This window comes from Ctenopharyngodon idella, chromosome 12 (assembly GCF_019924925.1).
Source record: "Ctenopharyngodon idella isolate HZGC_01 chromosome 12, HZGC01, whole genome shotgun sequence".
Lineage (NCBI taxonomy): Eukaryota > Metazoa > Chordata > Actinopteri > Cypriniformes > Xenocyprididae > Ctenopharyngodon > Ctenopharyngodon idella.
Genome location: NC_067231.1, coordinates 27,699,400 through 27,717,297, shown reverse-complemented (window position 1 = coordinate 27,717,297; position 17,898 = coordinate 27,699,400). Strand labels below are relative to the sequence as shown.

Sequence of the window (17,898 nt, the reverse complement as noted above, 5' to 3'; positions counted from 1 at the left end):
GCAAGAGATGGCAGCAAGTTTTAAATATTCTGTGAGACCAAGTATGTGTTTGGCATCTCAAGCTACTGTAAATAAATTAATATAGGCAATACTTTACATGAAGGTTTAATTAGTTAACATTGCATTAAGTATCATAAACTAACAATGAACAAAAGCTATTTACAATATTTATTCATCTAGGTTAATTTAGGTCAATGTTAATTTATAAATATACAGTTGTTCATTGTTAATTCATGTTTGTAATAGTTGTACTTCACTGATGTAATTTTTCCACTATTTTATTTTTTTATTTTTATTTTAGAGTATGGACTTATATATGACTATGACTATATATATATATATATATATATATATATATATATATATATTTGTTAAAGGGTGTGGTATAATGCCACTTTTACAAGGTGTAAAATAAGTCTCTGATATCCCCAGAGTGTGTATGTGAAGTTTTAGCTCAAAATACCCTACAGATCATTTTTTATAGCATGTTAAATTTGTCACTGTTTGAGGGTGAGCAAAAATGCTCAGTTTTTGTGTGTCCCTTTAAATGCAAATTAGCTGCTGCTCTCAAAAGGGGGCGGGGTTTCAGGAGCTCCTGTTAGCACTTAGCAGGGCCTCACATTACCTCAGGCAGACTCACTGAAAATGTCAGAAACTGTTCAGCCTTTTATGTTCAAAACAGAGTCGGACAATGATGGAGAGACTCAAGAAGGAGTGACAACATGTAGAATGCAACAGCACGCTTCTGAACGGTTGATGAATTTATGTAGCTGATGTGGAGTTAACTAAGTCATTGATTAACATATTCTGTCATGTTGATCTATAAATCGCTCATTTGGGAACTATTGTAAGATGCTTACAGAGCCAGAGGATATATGCTGCATGAAGATAGAACAGGTATAGTTTAGTTTAATTAAGGTTATAACTTGTCATTTCGTCATCTTGCTTTTATGACATGCTATTGCATTTGTGTTACATACTGTAATGCAGTAACATGGCCTCACCCCCTTTGTTGCGTGTTCTCGGGGGCAGGGTTTATGTAAATTCTAGGGTTAGTGATGTCACCAACCCAGGGAGAAGCTCGTTGTAGTCCATACCAGCCGTTTGTTGTAGTCCTTAAACAGAGAATTCTTTAAAAGACAGTATCTCCCTTTGCACTGAACTTTCAGCGCTGTAACTTTGCAGACATTGTTTATGCTCGAACAACATTACACACTAACTAAAGTTAAAAAAGTGAAATCGCAATGAACCACCCCTTTAATGCAGCAACAGAAGCATTTTTGATAGAAGCAGTAAAACTTTTTGTTATATTGTTAAGAAAAAATGCTTGCAGTGACTAACAGTTAAAGTCATTATTTTTCATTACTAAGGGACTATTTTGTATAACAACCCAAATGTACTTCTGACATGATAAAGGATGTTTGATTCCATTTGTTAAATGTATCAGTCTTGTTGTTTTTGACTATAAGGCTTTATTTTTTTCTCAAGGATTCTTGTCAGGTCAAGACATTTGCATCAGATGAGTTACAGCAGCTGTCATCCTGTCAGAAAATGAAATATGTCTCTTCCTTTGTCTTATCTCAGATGTGTTTTAAAGACGCAGATCAGCGCGTGTGCCGTGTTCCTCCACAAAGAGGGTGACAAACTGAGTTGCACAAATCAATTGTTGAGACGGCATGAAACGCAGTTCAGCAAAGCTTTAATCTTATCCTCCGTTTTCTCAGACATGTGTTGATGCCATTATACCACAAATATTATTTACACTATAAAGTTTAATTGTTATAGATATGACAATATTCAGCTCATTTATCCAAACAGATGATGAACATTAATGATGTATAGTTTATGCAGCAGACATTAATTACAGACAAATACTTTAACTGAGTTTGTGTTTGACAGCACATGAGGGACCGAAAGCCACTTTTTTGCGGGATATGGCGATCAATACGGCCCGTCCTGAAGGTAGAACAGGCCTCGTATATATTTTACACACCGCTATCGATGCTCTGTCAAACCGGCTGACAAAGAAGTCATGTAAACAGTGGTGAAAAAGGCAGGACAATCCCCCTGCAGATTTGAGCTTTTGATTAAGTTTGCTTTCACCTCTTTGTGCCGTTTGGGCCGACTGCCCTGGTCTCTTTTATTCGCGGCTCTGCTAATCTGTGTGAATGTGCTGCCCTCTCACAGAGCTGAAGCTGTTATTCACAGATGTCAGGTGCTTTTGTTTGCTTCGATCTATTCATGTTAGCCTTTCTCCTTTGCACTGAGAAAAACACTGTATTTAAGCAGGTGCAGGAACTTCAGCTGGTAAGGTAACACAAGGACCTGGTGAGTTTAGTATGTTAATGGCATGGGAGTCCAGCGCTGTGTTGAAGAATTGTGTAATGATGCATGTGAAAAAAGAAAGCATGCATATCTCTATTGCCAGATTTGTGCGGCTTGCATTGTCATAAACAGTGCAAAACTGTCCCTAGCTAAAGTCCCACTTACTTCGGACGGATTTACACAGGTCTTGATGCCAATTCCAATTTGTTGACTATATCCTTTGTTCTTTTTTTTTTTTTCTTTTTTTTTTTTTTGATGTCCAGCTTACATCATCTTTTAAAAGTGACCCATATTCAGTATTTGTATTTGCACTATACTCTTGGTGAAACAACCCAAGGTAGATGTACTGACCCGGAAAAGCTTAGGCCGAAAAGGAAGTAAAAACAGCGCTATTTGCAATGGACGCTAATGAAAAGATAAAAGCTTTTGCTTTCCGCATCATATTTCAAGGGTTAGTTCACCCGAAAATGAAAATTATGTCATTAATTACTCACCCTCATGTCATTCTACACCCGTAAGCTCTTTGTTCATCTTCAGAACACAAATTAAGATATTTTTGATGAAATACGATGGCTCATTGAGGCCTCTATTGACAGCACATTAATTTACACTTTCAATGCCCAGAAAGCTACTAAAGACATATTTAAAACAGTTCATGTGACTACAGTGGTTAGGGTTAATGTTATGAAGAATACTTTTTGTGTGGCAAAAAAAACAAAATAACAGAATAACAACTTTATTCAACAATATTTAGTGATGGGCAATTTCAAAACACTGCTTCATGAAGCTTCAAAGCTTTACAAAGCTTTTGTTTCGAATCAGTGGTTCAGAGCGCATATCAAACTGCCAAAGTCACGTGAACCATTGAAATTTCGAAACGTTTCGAAACACTTATGACATAACAAAGCCTCATTTACTGAAATCACGTGACTTTGGCGCTCCAAACCACTGATTCTAAACAAAAGATTCGTAAAGCTTCGAAGCTTCATGAAGCAGTGATTTTAAATCGGCCATCACTAGATATTGTTGAATGAAGTCGTTATTTTGTTTTTGTTTTTTGCTGCACAAAAAGTATTCTTGTTGCTTCATAACATTAAGGTTGAACCACTGTAGTCACATGAACTGTTTTAAATATATTTTAGTACCTTTCTGGGCATTTGTAAGTGTTAATTAACGTGCTGTCAATGCAGGCCTCACTGAGCCATCAGATTTCATCAAAAATATCTTAATTTGTATTCCAAAGATGGGTGAACTAACCCTTTAAAAGTCAGCAAAACATTGGTCTCTTAAATGGGTTGAGCCGTCATCCTCCATTGTGCCATTGAAAAGAGTCATGTGATCATGGTTGACGTCATTCGCCACCGTTGCTTTTTGGATGACGTACGACTAGCATTGACAGGGAAATAACCAAACTGTCCGCTTACATGGCAGGCGCAAATGCATGTATCCAATTCAAATCAGATTTATTTCCACATATGAATGAGAACTGAAACCAATCTGAGAATATTGAAATCCATGTGCTTTTTTCCTGCTTACTCGCTCATGGGTGCGGAAAAAAAAAAAAAAATCGGAATTGGGTCACTTGAGCAATGTAATGTAAATGTGGCCTTATAGTGCCTGTGTTTCAACACTTTCACAAGAATTTCGATTTGTACATGTGCTCCAGATGAACTCAGACCATCTCAAATGTCTGCAGTGCCAGTACGCTTCACTCATAATAAGTGCATAATTGCTCCAATTTCACTTTAAAACATTTGCATATTTCTAAATATATTTTCCTTTTACAGAGTCCTAGAACAAGCACAGCTGAAATAGTTGGTGCAGCCTCCTCAGAACACTTTCGCAACTGCATAGCAGTGATTTGGAAATTACCCAGAACACCCTAGCAATGCCATAGTAAAAACACCAGAACATCTTAAAGTGATTCTCTGCCCAAAAATGAATATTCTGACATTTATTCACCCACATGTGGTTCTGAACCTTTTTCTTCAGCAGAACACAAGACATAATTTTTCCCTTCATTTATTTATTTTATTTAGATTAATTGTATTTTATTTATTTTATATATACTGTATAGAATTATATATGACTAAATTAAAAAATATAGAGTTTATAGAGAATTAAAAAAACAATAGACTACAACTTAAATACATACATACAAATATATTTTGAAGAACATTGGGAACCAAACAGCATTGAAGCCCATTGACTTTCATTGTATGGACAAAAAACATTTCTCAAAACATATCTTCTTTTGTGAGAAGAAAGACAGTATGGGAACAACTTGAGGGTAGGGAAATGATAGAAGCTTCATTTTTGGGTAGAGTATCCCTTTAATAACCACATAGCAGAGAAGATACGTTTAAGAGAACATTTAGTCTGATGTATTTGTTAGAAGCAGAGCTGTCCGATCCTAAGGGTGTTTAGCTCCAATCCTAATCAAACACACCTATATAAGCTAAGCAAGATCTTTGGGATTACTAAAAACGTCAAGCCATTCAAGCTATATAATTTACTCATGACCTTGGGTTTTTTGTTGGTGAAAAATGTTGGAACTGAAGGAAAGCATTGATGTGCTCTGCGTTTGAGTGTTGAATTATTCATTCCGTGTCCATATGTGCTTATCTGTTTTATTTTCAATCAAAGTTAGTTGATGAGGCGTATTTGTAGTTGTGTTTGTGTGATTTGGCAGCCTCCTTTTAAAGCAGTTTTGTTGCTATGCCGCCTACCCATAATTCCGTCACTGTGATCATTTTATAAAGGTCTGGGTTTCCCTGGAGACACGAGCGCTGCTGCTCTGTCTCTCTCGCTCTATCTGTCTATATCTCGGTCTCCTTCAGAAATTCCCTGCGGTGCTAACAACCCTTATTAAAGTGGGAATCCTCTCTGTCTCTCTCTCTCTCCTGTAATGTCACGACTGTTGTACTGCAGGAGGCCCAACACACTTTGTGTCTGAACAAACTGTGCGTCTCTTTATGAATTTTACATCCATATAATTAAGCAGTAAGTTTGGAGAGGTCGTGTTATTTTGTGAATGTAATCAGGGCTAAAGGGTGCTATAGAATAAATTAGCATAAAATGTCTTCATCTACACTTGTTTTTTCTTTCACATCAGTCATGGTCATGTTAGTTAAACTGTTCACATGTATAGAACAAGCACAACTGAAGTCATGTGATCCATGACAGTCAACACAGGCTGGGTTTACTAGTGGCAGAATTAAAGGGTTAGTTCACCCAAAAATGAAAATAATGTCATTTATTACTCACCCTCATGCCGTTCCACACCCGTAGGACCTTCGTTAATCTTTGGAACGCAAATTAAGATATTTTTGTTGAAATCCGATGGCTCAGTGAGGCCTGCATAGCCAGCAATGACTCTTTTGTGTTGAATCATGATTCAGATCACGTGTCAAACCGCCAAACTGCTGAAATCACGTGATTTTGGCGCTCCGAACCGCTGATTCGACACAGAAGATTCATAACGCTCCGAATCTTCATGAAGCAGTGTTTTGAAATTGGCCATCACTATATAAGTCGTTATTTTGTTTTTTTGGTGCACCAAAAATATTCTCGTGGCTTTATAATATTAATATTGAACCACTGTACTCACATGAACTGACTTAAATATGTTTTTAATACATTAATGGATCTTGAGAGAGGAAATGTCATTGCTGGCTATGGAGGCCTCACTGAGCCATCGGATTTCAACAAAAATATCTTAATTTGCGTTCCGAAGATGAACGAAGGTCTTACGGGTGTGGAACGGCATGAGGGTGAGTAATAAATGACATTATTTTCATTTTTGGGTGAACTAACCCTTTAATCAACTAGTCAATGCAAACACATAGTAACAACTTGGCAACCATCCAGAACACTGTAGCAGTGTTTAAACGTTCACAAATTGAGATACAATTACTTGAGATACAAAATGAAATTGATCAAAATTCAGTAAATTTTTGCTTAAAACATTAACAAATATCTGCCAGAATGTGGTCAAAAAAAATAAACTTGTTTTCTCTTTGGATTAAGCAGATGTTTGTTCTTGTTTTAAGCAAAAACTCACGTAGAAAATCAAACACCTCTTATCGACTGTGCAGAGTGTTTCTCTGTTCTTTCAGAGGTAAAACAAAACATTATGATCTTTTTCTTTTGACATATCATTTAAAAGGTTTGAAGGGAATCGTGATGTCTTTAGTTTCATGGTTGATGAACATGTCAGAGAAAGTGCTCCTTTCCATTGCACTACATTGCATCAGTTGAACGTGAACCTCATTGGACTTTATTTGGTTCAAAAATATCTCATCTTTATAGCGCTCTGATTTACTCTGACTTCATGCTCTTATAATGTCTGGAGACAGCAACACTTCTCCTTGCAATTAGCTGAGCAGTTCAGTGTGTGTGTGTGTGTGTGTGTGTGTGTGTGTGTTACAGCGCTACTGTATCCGTCAGATGGTGGTGCATTATACTTCTCTCTGTACATTCAGATTAGCAGGAGACTCTTTGAGTCGTAGACGAGAGAACGCAGTGCTTTGTGTGATGAATGCTTGTGCACAAAGGTTTGTTTTAAATCCTGTGTAATATGATCCGTCTTTCACTGTGGCTTGCAAATAAACCCAGCGCCGGTGCTTTAGTGGCTGTTTTTCCTATTTTATGAGTCTGTCAGGCCAAAGGTTTTATGTAGAAGACAGAAAATTGAACCTCAAAGTGATATTTCAGGCCGAGGTGAATCACTGCGCTTGATTCACAGGCAACAGAGAGGCTTCAGTAAATCAGTCCAGAAGAGCTGCAGGTTGTGTCTCACTCCATCGTGGGTAGTAGGGGTGTGTAGTTGATTAGTGAGGTTGACTTTTGGGATAAATTCTGTGATTTTGTCTTAAAGGTAACTTATTGTGCCTTTTTAAAAAGTCTTGATTTTGTTTTTGGGCTCTACTAGAACAGGTTTTCATGTTCAAAGAACACACTGTTTTTCACATAGAGTATTTGCAGCAGCTCTCTTTCCGGTCTATCAGTAACACTCTGTTTAGTTCATGTCTCTATGAAGCCCCTCCTTCTGAAAAGTGCAATGTGCTCTGATTGGTCAGCTTGACCAATGTGTTGTGATTGGTCAAGCGCTTCCAGTGTGTTTGTGAAATGTCACGCCCCTTACCATAACGGCATAACTAACTCAACCAGGCCCTGCCCCTTTATTTTGCATATGCTTTGGGAGGGAATTATTTAAATGAGAAATATTGTGACGTGTGACTACAATGGAGGCATAAATACCCCACAGATCACTTATTATAGCTTGTCAAATTTGCCCCTATTTGGGTGTGAGCGAAAACACAGCGTTTTTGTGTGTGTCCCTTTAAATGCAAATGAGCTGCTGCTCCCGGCCCCCTTTCCAGAAGAGGGTGGAGCTTTAACAGCTCACGCTTCGGTTGCTCAACAACAACAAAACTGGTGAATCTCACGCAGCCAAAATGAGGATTGTCAGTAACGGTGTTCAGCCTTACATTGTTCAAACCGGAGTCGACACTGATGGAGAGACTCAGGAAGAAGTTACAACTTTTAGAATGAAACTGGACGTTTCTGAATGGTTAGAGGATAAATTTATGTAGTTGCTGTGGAGTTGATTCAACTCATTGACTAGCATGTGCCATCATGTTAATCTTTTGTGTAAATCCAGCATTGAATTGACCCTCGTTTGTGTCCGTAAAATGACGGCATGACAACAACACTCTACTACAACAACTCTTCCTCTTCTCTAAAGCAGCCCAACATGGCCTCGCCCCCTGTTTTGCTTGTTCTCGGGGGCAGGGTTTATGTAAATTTTAGGGTTAGTGATGTCACCAACCCGAGAAGAAGCTCATTGTAGTCCCTACCAGACGTTTGTTGTAGTCCTTAAAAAGCGATTTCTGTAAAAGAAAAGATCTCACTTTGCATTGAACTTTGAGCGTCATAACTTTTCAGATGTTGTTTATGCTCAAACAGCAACATTACACACTAACTAAAGTTAAATCATAATCAACCACCCCATGTAAATGTAAAGTTGAATGTGTAAAAAAGCATAATAGGAGCCCTTTAACATTGTGGCTTAATTCCTTTGCTTTTGTGTGTGTGTGTGTGTGTGTGTGTGTGTGTGTGTGTGTGTGTGTGTGTGTGTGTGTGTCTCATTTAGATCCCGAACCTGGCTGAAGGAGTTCGTATCCACGGCGAGAAGGTGACGGAGGCCCTTCGACCGTTTCACGAGCGTTTGGAGGCGTGTTTCAAACAGCTCAAAGAGAAGGTGGAGAAGCAATACGGCGTCAGAACACTAGTGAGTCCGAACAGATAGTCACTTTACAAACAAATTGAGCCTTCATCAATCATTCAGCCATAATCATCGTCCATCATTTACCCATTCAGCAATAATCATCAAAACATGGATGCTCCTCATCACAGCTTGCATGCATTCATCAGATTTCCTCAGGATGGACTCTTACCTCACAATACACGCAGATCACATTGATTAATCACGGCATTTGTTGAACTATTACACACATTCTGTGTCTGATTTATGTGTTGCATGTTTGCGTGCATGCATGTTTTTCTGCATGTGTCATCCAGCTGGTGTTGGGACTTGGATTTCCTCTCATGGTTTCTTCCTCACTATCTTATGACCCTGTTTCGACTTGCTCACTGGGGATTATTATTTAGATATGCTGCTTTATAATGATAAGCTGCTTTATAATGATATGTATTGTGAAAAGCACTAAAGAAATTTTGAATTGAATAAAATCCTGGCAGCTATTAGATGATTATGGGTCATTGTACAATTGCAGTGTTAAATGCTGTCAGTTGCTTAAATAGAGCTGCTTTAAATGCATGCAAGAACTAGTGCATTTTAAGCTATTTTTTTATGAAGTAGAGTAAAATGGTAAAATGTCCCTATTTTGGTGATGAACTTTTTTAGGAAAACAGGAAATCTTTTAAATTTGAAGCAAGAAAATGCCTGTCTACATGCTTAAATATTTATATATTTTAATTAATTCCTTATTTTAATCAGTGGTTTAATCAGTATGTTGTTCATCAACTTAAGATAGCTTTATCATCAAAATTGTCTTCAGACTGGTAATTTTTGTAATACCTTCCTCCAGTTTAATCATGTAGTTCATCAGTGGTGTTATTGAGAGTCATTACCTTTAATTAGGTCTAACAGCACTGACAAAAGAGCATGTCAGTCAATGGCACATTTAATTTACTTAAAAAACCCCTATTATTATTATTATTATTATTATTATTATTTAGTATGACCTTGTATGAAATGAGAAAGAAGATAAATTACTTAATATAGCATAGTAGTTTTAATGTATGATTTATGAGTCTCATTTTAAAAACACTTGAGATTGAAATGTCATTGCGATTGTATAGTGACCCATATATAGATTTAAACATCTTACCTTCTTCCTTTTACAAAGTATTATCCATATTCACATCCCGTTGCTATAGAAAATCAGTTGTGTAGCGGAAATTTAGATTTTTAATTGTTTTAATGCTATTGTTGATTGATAAGTGATACATTTAATATTCTGTTTTCCATGATACGATCACTTAAATATTATTGCTTTTCAGAAATAAGGTGTACTAGACATAAACAATGCTGAGCATGTTCTTCATGTTATTCATGTCAGAACCATTATTAACAATTTGCATATAAACTTTTACATGTGTTCAGCAACTTGGCTGTGGCATTTTACTGTATTTGGTTCCAGGAAACTTAACTTCCATGAATTCGGCCTAGCATTACATTGTCTTCAGTGAAGAAAAGTAGTAGATCAGAAAGTTTCCACAGCTGTATTTTGAGACACACTGAGTGAATGTGTGACTTTGTTACTGTGACAAAGACATTTCTAAACACACTCTGAAGAATCGCGACTCTCCTCCGGTCTGGACAGACGTGCTGACAGGAGAATGCTGCAAGTCTGTTGTAGGGAATAAAAGACGGGGACAAAAGAGTATGGAAGACAGGTAGAAAAAGAGAGCTAAAGCATGAGAGAGAGAGAGACAGATAGTTACTGTAGCTGGCAGATATTGATCACCGCGCTCTGTGAAAGTGCTAGAATTAGCAACGATGCCTCCTATACATTGTGTGAAAGTCTGAGAACGTGATCAGCGCTACATATCTGTTTCAAGGGCAGCGCAGGGCGAACGTGACCGAGAGGAGGAAGATAAGGAAGGTATGAGTGGTTCATATTCACACATAAATGTATGGAGATTCACACATAGAAAGAAGGTCAGGGGGAACAAAGACTGAGAATCAGCGAAAACACACTAATACTGTGAGTTTGGCCCGTGTGCCCGTCACATTGCTGTCTGTTGAGTCAGTAGCTATGTTACCATCCAAAGTTGTGGGTTTAACTTGTGTGCAAAATTGGAATATCGCAATAAACATTTGTGAATAAAGCACTTCGTGTTCAAGAGAACAAAATTGTCACTTCCTGGGAAATTGGAGCAAAATATCTGCAATAAAAATGGAAGTTGCTGCAATCGGACAGCCACTGTGGCTTTTTTCCTACATCATAAATGACTTGCATCTCAAAACGCGAAACACGGTAAACGCTGTCATGTGATCTTGCTTTCGGATGCCTGGTGTTTGGAAACACGAAGAGAAGTTATTATACTCAACCATTTTGATGACAGACTTTGGCTCAGGCATTTCAGAATGACCAAACCAACATTTGAGATGCTGTGCGATGTGATTGGTCCGCTGGTTAGTCCAGTTATCCAATCACGCCCTCTGTTCTTGACAAAAACAAGAAAGGTCTTGTTTTTGTTTTTTTTTTCAGTTGAGTTTTTTGTTGTGTCTCGAGGGATTTATTCAGTAAATGTGTTTGTCGTACACTCTAAAAAATGCTGGGTTAAAAACAACCAAAGTGGGGTTATATGGACAAACCCAGCGTTTGGGTTGTTTTGAACCAGCGGTTGGGTTAAATGTTTGACCAACCTGCTTTAACTTAACTATTATCTGTCTTAAAATGAACCAAAAATGGGAATTAAAAATCAGACACATAATCACTAGAGGAAACAGTAATAATCAAAAGGTGACTATTTATTAATGAGCAATTTAATAAATGTTTATTGAATTATTATTTATTAAACTTATAAATAAATGTTTATTTATTAAACACATTAATAAATGTTAATTTCCAACCTATTTTGGGATCATTTTAAGCGAGCAAATTAGTATTTTTTTTAAACAATACTTGAGTTGAACAAAACTACCCAGGCTGGGTCAAAACAACCCAAACGCTGGGTTTGTCCATTTTTAATTCAACTTGGATTATTTTTAACCCAGTATTTTTTAACGTGCACATATCATCTTAATGGATAAAAAAAAAAAAGTATCCATCTCAATTTATAGCATGTTTTTTTTATGTGCTATCCCAAAATTCACATAAAAATTGGTAGGTGGAAACATATCTAGTGAGTGGTGTGAACTCTTAAGGTCATCTGAAAATGAGTGTATTAACATATATTTATATTCATATAGAGGTTACAACAGAGGTTATTTATGTTTTAAGTGTCAGAGAGAAAAAGGTCATGGACTAAATTGACACTTTTTGGTGCAAGAAGTATTGGCTTTTTAAATGTCACAAGTGTAGAATATGGCCTCTTAAAAAACTGTTGTGATGTTCTCATGTCATATATATGAACTGTGTGTTTCAGCCTCCCGTGTCAGATGAGCGGCGGGGCAGTCGGCCACGTTCAATGGTTCGGTCATTTACCATGCCGTCGTCTCAGAGACCGCTGTCTGTCGCGTCTATGACCTCCATATCATCAGACAACTCTCCTTCCAGACCGGGATCTGACGGGTAAACACACACACACACACACACACACACACACACACACACACACACACACACACACACACATACACACACACACATACACATACGCACGATCCAGACTGAAAGAACAATATATCTGCAGAAATTTCACCTTTATTTATACTAATACAGTGCACTCTCAGTGCTTGGTTGCGTCATAATACCTTAATTCAAAATTTAAGCTGATCCAAAATGACAGTAAAGACATGTTACTAAAGATTTCTATTTCAAATGAATGTTGTTCCTTTGAACTTTCTGTTCCTCAAAGAATCCTGTAAAAAATATAAAGCAGCACAACATTTTCAACATCGATAATAATCAGAAATGTTTCAGCAAATCAGCATATTAGAATGATTTCTGAAGGATCATGTGACACTGAAGACTGGAGTAATGATGCTGAAAATTCAGCTTTGCATCACAGAAATAAATTCTATTTTAAAATATATTCAAATAGAAAACATTTCTATATCAGTATTTCACAATATTACTATTTTTACTGTGTTTTTCATCAAATAAATGCAGCCTTGGTGAGCAAAATCTTAGTGTACACTCACAGTACTTAATAAATAACCAAATAAATTAATATTTATTTGGTTATTTATTAAGTACTGTAAGTGTACACCAAGTTTATCTGGGATTTATGTTAATTTAAAATAAGTACAAGATTGAAGAATATAAAACTCTCTTTAGATATCAGAATCAGGCATTGGAAAAACTCTTATTAGTAAAACATTGATCCAGACCTCTATTAAACTGGCTGGATTTTTTGACAATGATTTATTTTCTTCTGATAGCTGTTGGAGGACTAGTACAGGAACACTTCCTCGGTTGGAGTGTTTTTTTTTTTTGTTTGTTTGTTTTGTTTTTTGTTTTTCTTTCCCATAATGCTGCTCTTCTGTCATTTCCATCTCATCTCTCTGTGGGCGGTCTGTTCTCATCCACACACTTACAGCCATAATGCACCTGAATCACATCACATGTCCAGCACCTGCTGTGTCTCCAAGATCATCTAATTGCACTTTAAGAAGTTCCATCAGTTTATACAGACTCATCTGATCCGATCAGTGTAGAACAGACATAAGCTGATCTGAGGATAGGACGCGTTTTAGTGATTTTTACGGCATTTAAGGGTTTCAAGTACTCCACTTTGCCTGTTTGTCCAAGTCAACCTTTTACCTGTGGTAAAATCACTGTAATGCATGTGTTCTTAGTGCTTTATTCTGTCTCTTTACCCTGACGCCCTGAAAGGTTGGTGCCACTCTAGCATGGCGGGCACACACATGCCAACCTTAAGGATTAATTAGTGCATGTTTGAAGAGAGCGATTCTATCAGCGATGCCCTCCGCTGGTATTTAATTGTGAAGGGCACCACTTCACAAGAGCTTTCGTTTGATTAGTTAATCCATCTCATTAAAGCACTTTGATTCGCTTGAGCCCAAGATTCTGATTATGAGAGCCAGACTTTTTTCATTGCTCTCCACTTTACAAAACTGCCTGCGATTCTCATTATCGGGCAGGTCAGCAGATATGATGCACATACACACTTTAGGTGGAGAAATGAGCTTTTACAGGAGTGTGTTTGCATGGATGATGTACGATTTCTATCCAGCATCACTGCGGTTTTAAAAACTAGTTTGTTCTTGCTTTGGACCTGAAGTCCAATAGTGATGACACAGTTTTTCTTTGCAGACTCGAGCTGTCAAGGTTCACGTACATTCGTTCTAACAAATACACTTACTGTAGTTTTCATTTACTCCGTGAAAGGATGAAGCTTGTGTGAGAGCGTTTCGAGTCAGTGCTGCTGCATCTTACATTCATCAGTCATGTGCTTTTGTGCTTTGCAAACTTACACATTTGGTTTCCTATGATTTATTAAACGCTGTTATTGGCAATTTTGTTGATTTAATTGTTATTTAGGTATCATTGGCTACCTGGACAACACAAATGTTGGCAAAATGTTTTCTAAAAAAAAAAAAATACAATATTGATTTATGTATTTTGATGCATCAGTTAGGCTGTGTTAAATCATGAACAGATCACTGTATGTTATTTTTCACAGCTTAATATATAGCTCACATAGTTGTATTATAGCTGGATACTGTTATATATTATATTCCAGCTACTATTGCAAATTAAAAACTTTTGAGGAATCTTGTTTAATGAAAATTATATATAATTATATATATATATATATATATATTTATATTTATGTGTGTGTGTGTGTCTGTGTATAATATATTAAAAATTCAAAAATTTTATTTATTTGATATTTATTTATATATTTTCTATGTTTTTATTTATTTTATTTTTTACTATTGCAAATTAAAAACGTTTTTCAGAACACTTGTTTAATGAAAAAAATATATTTCTGGCATGTAATAAAAATAAAAAAAATATATATTTATATTTATTTATTTTGTTATTTTACTCTGGCAAATGAAAGACTTAAGAAAATGTTTAGTGAGAAAATACAATATATATGTTGAATGAAAATATATAAATATAAATACAATATATATATATATGTTTTTATTTTTGCGATTGTTACTGTTAAATTATTGGTAAATATTTAAAATTTATTTATGGTTTTTATGTGGTGAATCATTGTTTAAACCCTGATATCAGAAATAGCACGTTACAAAAATATATTGTATCATTTTCAATTAACTAATATGGTTGGTTGCCATGACACTAGAAACTGTACTCTAGAAATGTGCTTTTAGAGTTTAAATTTGGAGCTAAATGTCAAATGAGTGCTAATATTTGCTCAAGACTTCATAAGAGGCTTCTCTCTGATATTAAACAGCCCAGCCGTCTTATCCAATAAAATGTACCCGCCGCTCAATTATCTCTGTCCTCCGCTCTTCATTTGATTCCTCTTTTCTCTTTCATCTGATAGATTTGCCTTGGAGCCTCTCTTACCAAAGAAGCAGCACTGTAAGTCTCAGGATAAACTGGATCGAGATGAACCTGAGAAAGACAAGAAGGAGAAAAAGAAGGAGAAGAGGAACAGTAAACACCAGGAGCTGTTTGATAAGGAGCTGAAGACCGCTGATATCCCCCCGCAGCCCAGTGAGGCCGTCATACTGTCAGAGACCGTGAGTATCTGTCCCTACAAACACACACACCTTCCCAAATCCATACACCATTACAGACTTATAGCGCCGTCCACACCACAGCTATAACGATAACGATATAGAGAAACGATATCGTTGGGATCGCTTTCAGAATGATTTTTTTCCAGCTGTTGAACGATAAAACGCTGACAGCCAATCAGAATCCATTCTAATTTAAGTGCTCGCGCATTTAAAATGGCAGATGACATTGTGGAGAAGGTAATCGCCGAGGTCCAGAAAAAGCCACCACTTTTTGACAAGTCAATCCTCTTTTCAAGGATACTTTAAAGAAAATGGATATATGGAAAACAATCGGTCATACCCTCGGAATAAATGGTGAGAAGTATTAACGATGAGATCATTATGCTAGGCTAGCAAACACTGTAACATAAAAATTACCTCAGATATCCAGCGTTAGTTTCGACAACATTAGCTTCCTTTGAAGTTGCAGTGAAAAAGACTAGGTGGTGTTTGTATTCCACAATATTGACACATCGTCAGCTAAATTCACTGTTAGATTAGATCGATTACACTAGCTATTCACTCCAGACATAGCATGTTGAGGACATCTGCTGGTTAAAGCCGTGTAAATGCAACAAGAACAGCAAAAACATGTTGAAACCACAGCGTGAGCTTAGAATAAACAGTTAGTTGGTGTGGACGCAAATATAGTTATCATTATAGTTATCTTTATAGTTATCATTCTTGGTGTTTACTCTGTGCTTTATTCAGCTACGACAAGCTTCCAGTATCAAGTCACTGAAAGTAAACTTATTACATGAAGCATCAAATCACAGGCAATCATCTGATGTTTAATACAGAGCTATGTGGAGCAGGATTTGGAGAAATGTGTTTTTATTGTGAACAGCTGAGACTCGACAGAAATAGAAACCAAGAAAAAAATTTCTGCCGTTGCACTTTGAATTAACTTGGAATATGAAGAAGAACATATCTGGCTTACATTTCTTATTTCAAATTATATGTTGCGTGAAGAAAACGACATCTGTAGTTGGCATTGTGACATTATTTTCAAGACAATTAAATGCATTTTTCCTCCAAATTTCTTTTTGCTTGGATGCATTTGCATGATTTGCTTTTGATTTGTTTTGTAGTTTCCATTATTTTCATGACTGTAATACAGTAATTGACAAAAAATGTCACAATGGAAAAAAATCCTATAGGCTTTATTTCCTTTTAAACAAAATATAATTTTGTATTCCCTGCAGTTGTAGCTAACTAAAACTATTAAAAATTGTTTTTGTTCATTGCAATTAAGCTGATATATATATATATTACAGTCAAACCAAAAATTATTCAGACATTTTTGATATATTATTACTAGTGGGTGCAGGACACTATAGTTCATTTATGTAAGTGAGGATAGCAAAATAAAGTAAACTGTGACATATTATACCTAAAAATTCTTCATACAGTGGACTACCAGTAAAATTGATAAAAATTTGGGACCAAAAATTATTCAGACACTTTGACCTGACCATGTTTTGCTTAAGTGTTATCTGACATAATTAAGGTTCGTTTTTTCTGACACAATTTAACTCTGAGATCTTGTCATATTTTACTACCATTATTTTTTAAACTAAAATGAATAAACTGTATTAATGAATAAAATGTAATAGTATATAAATAATACGGTAACACTTTACAGTAAGGTTTCATTTGTTAACATTAGTTAATTACATTAGTTATCATGAACTAACAATGAACAAACAATTATTAATTTTAGTTAATGTCTATCTCAACATTTACTAATATAATATTAAAAGTTGTATCTGTTAACATTAGTTAATGCACTGTGAACTAACATGAACATGAACAAGCTAACATCACCAAAGGTTAATAAATGCTGTAAGAATACATATACCTCATTGTTAGTTCATGTAAACAAATGAGACCTTATTGTAAAGTGTTATCAATAATACTAAAATTACAGATTCCCTAAAATTTGATCCAGATATGTTCTTGACAGGTTTGTGAAAGTCACGCATGATTTGGACCCTGTTTAAACCGAAAGACTTTCATTTGCCTGCTTTCTATTTTTAAGAGTCGTTCCTAAAGCAGTCTTTTTCATCTCTTTTCGAGGCTGTGTGTGAAATGAGGCACACGTCTGGATCTGCACTCACGGGTCTCTTCAAGCTCTTTGAATATGAACACCAAATGCACTCGAGCAGTTCTAGAACAAACAGCACATAATAAGAATAAATTGACCCATTCACAGTCCTCTTTGACTTCACTGACTAATGTGGCATTATGAGAGACGCACGTAACATGGCTCTTATGAATAAAGAAAAACTAGCACATGTAATTACTCTGCCCTGGACCTTCTGGATAGTTTGTCTTTTATAAATCATCATAATGACCTTGACCCTATTCAAAGACCTCTGACCTCTGCAATTCAACTGATAAAGAGAGAGCTGTAAAATCTGATTTACTGCTTAATTAACCTGTCATGTTGACAAGTCCGCCTTATTTTTTTAGATCTTTAACAACCCTTTTACTTATTGTTAATGTCCTTGTCTGATACCAAAGAATATCTTCCTACTAAAAAACATTCATTTTTAATATATTTATATTATTTTCATTGATGATTA

At 36.0% G+C, this 17,898-nt stretch overlaps 1 protein-coding gene across 4 annotated transcripts in view; it reads left to right on the top strand.

Moving 5' to 3' along the window:
* dock1 (dedicator of cytokinesis 1) overlaps window positions 1-17,898 on the top strand; it is a 245,850-nt gene that overhangs the window by 221,357 nt on the left and 6,595 nt on the right. For all 4 annotated transcript variants that reach the window (XM_051913758.1, XM_051913756.1, XM_051913757.1 and 1 more), the window contains exons 47-49: window positions 8,483-8,620; window positions 12,010-12,155; window positions 15,073-15,271. In XM_051913758.1, the coding sequence (XP_051769718.1) occupies window positions 8,483-8,620; window positions 12,010-12,155; window positions 15,073-15,271 (483 nt within the window). The remainder of the gene's footprint in view (window positions 1-8,482; window positions 8,621-12,009; window positions 12,156-15,072; window positions 15,272-17,898) is intronic.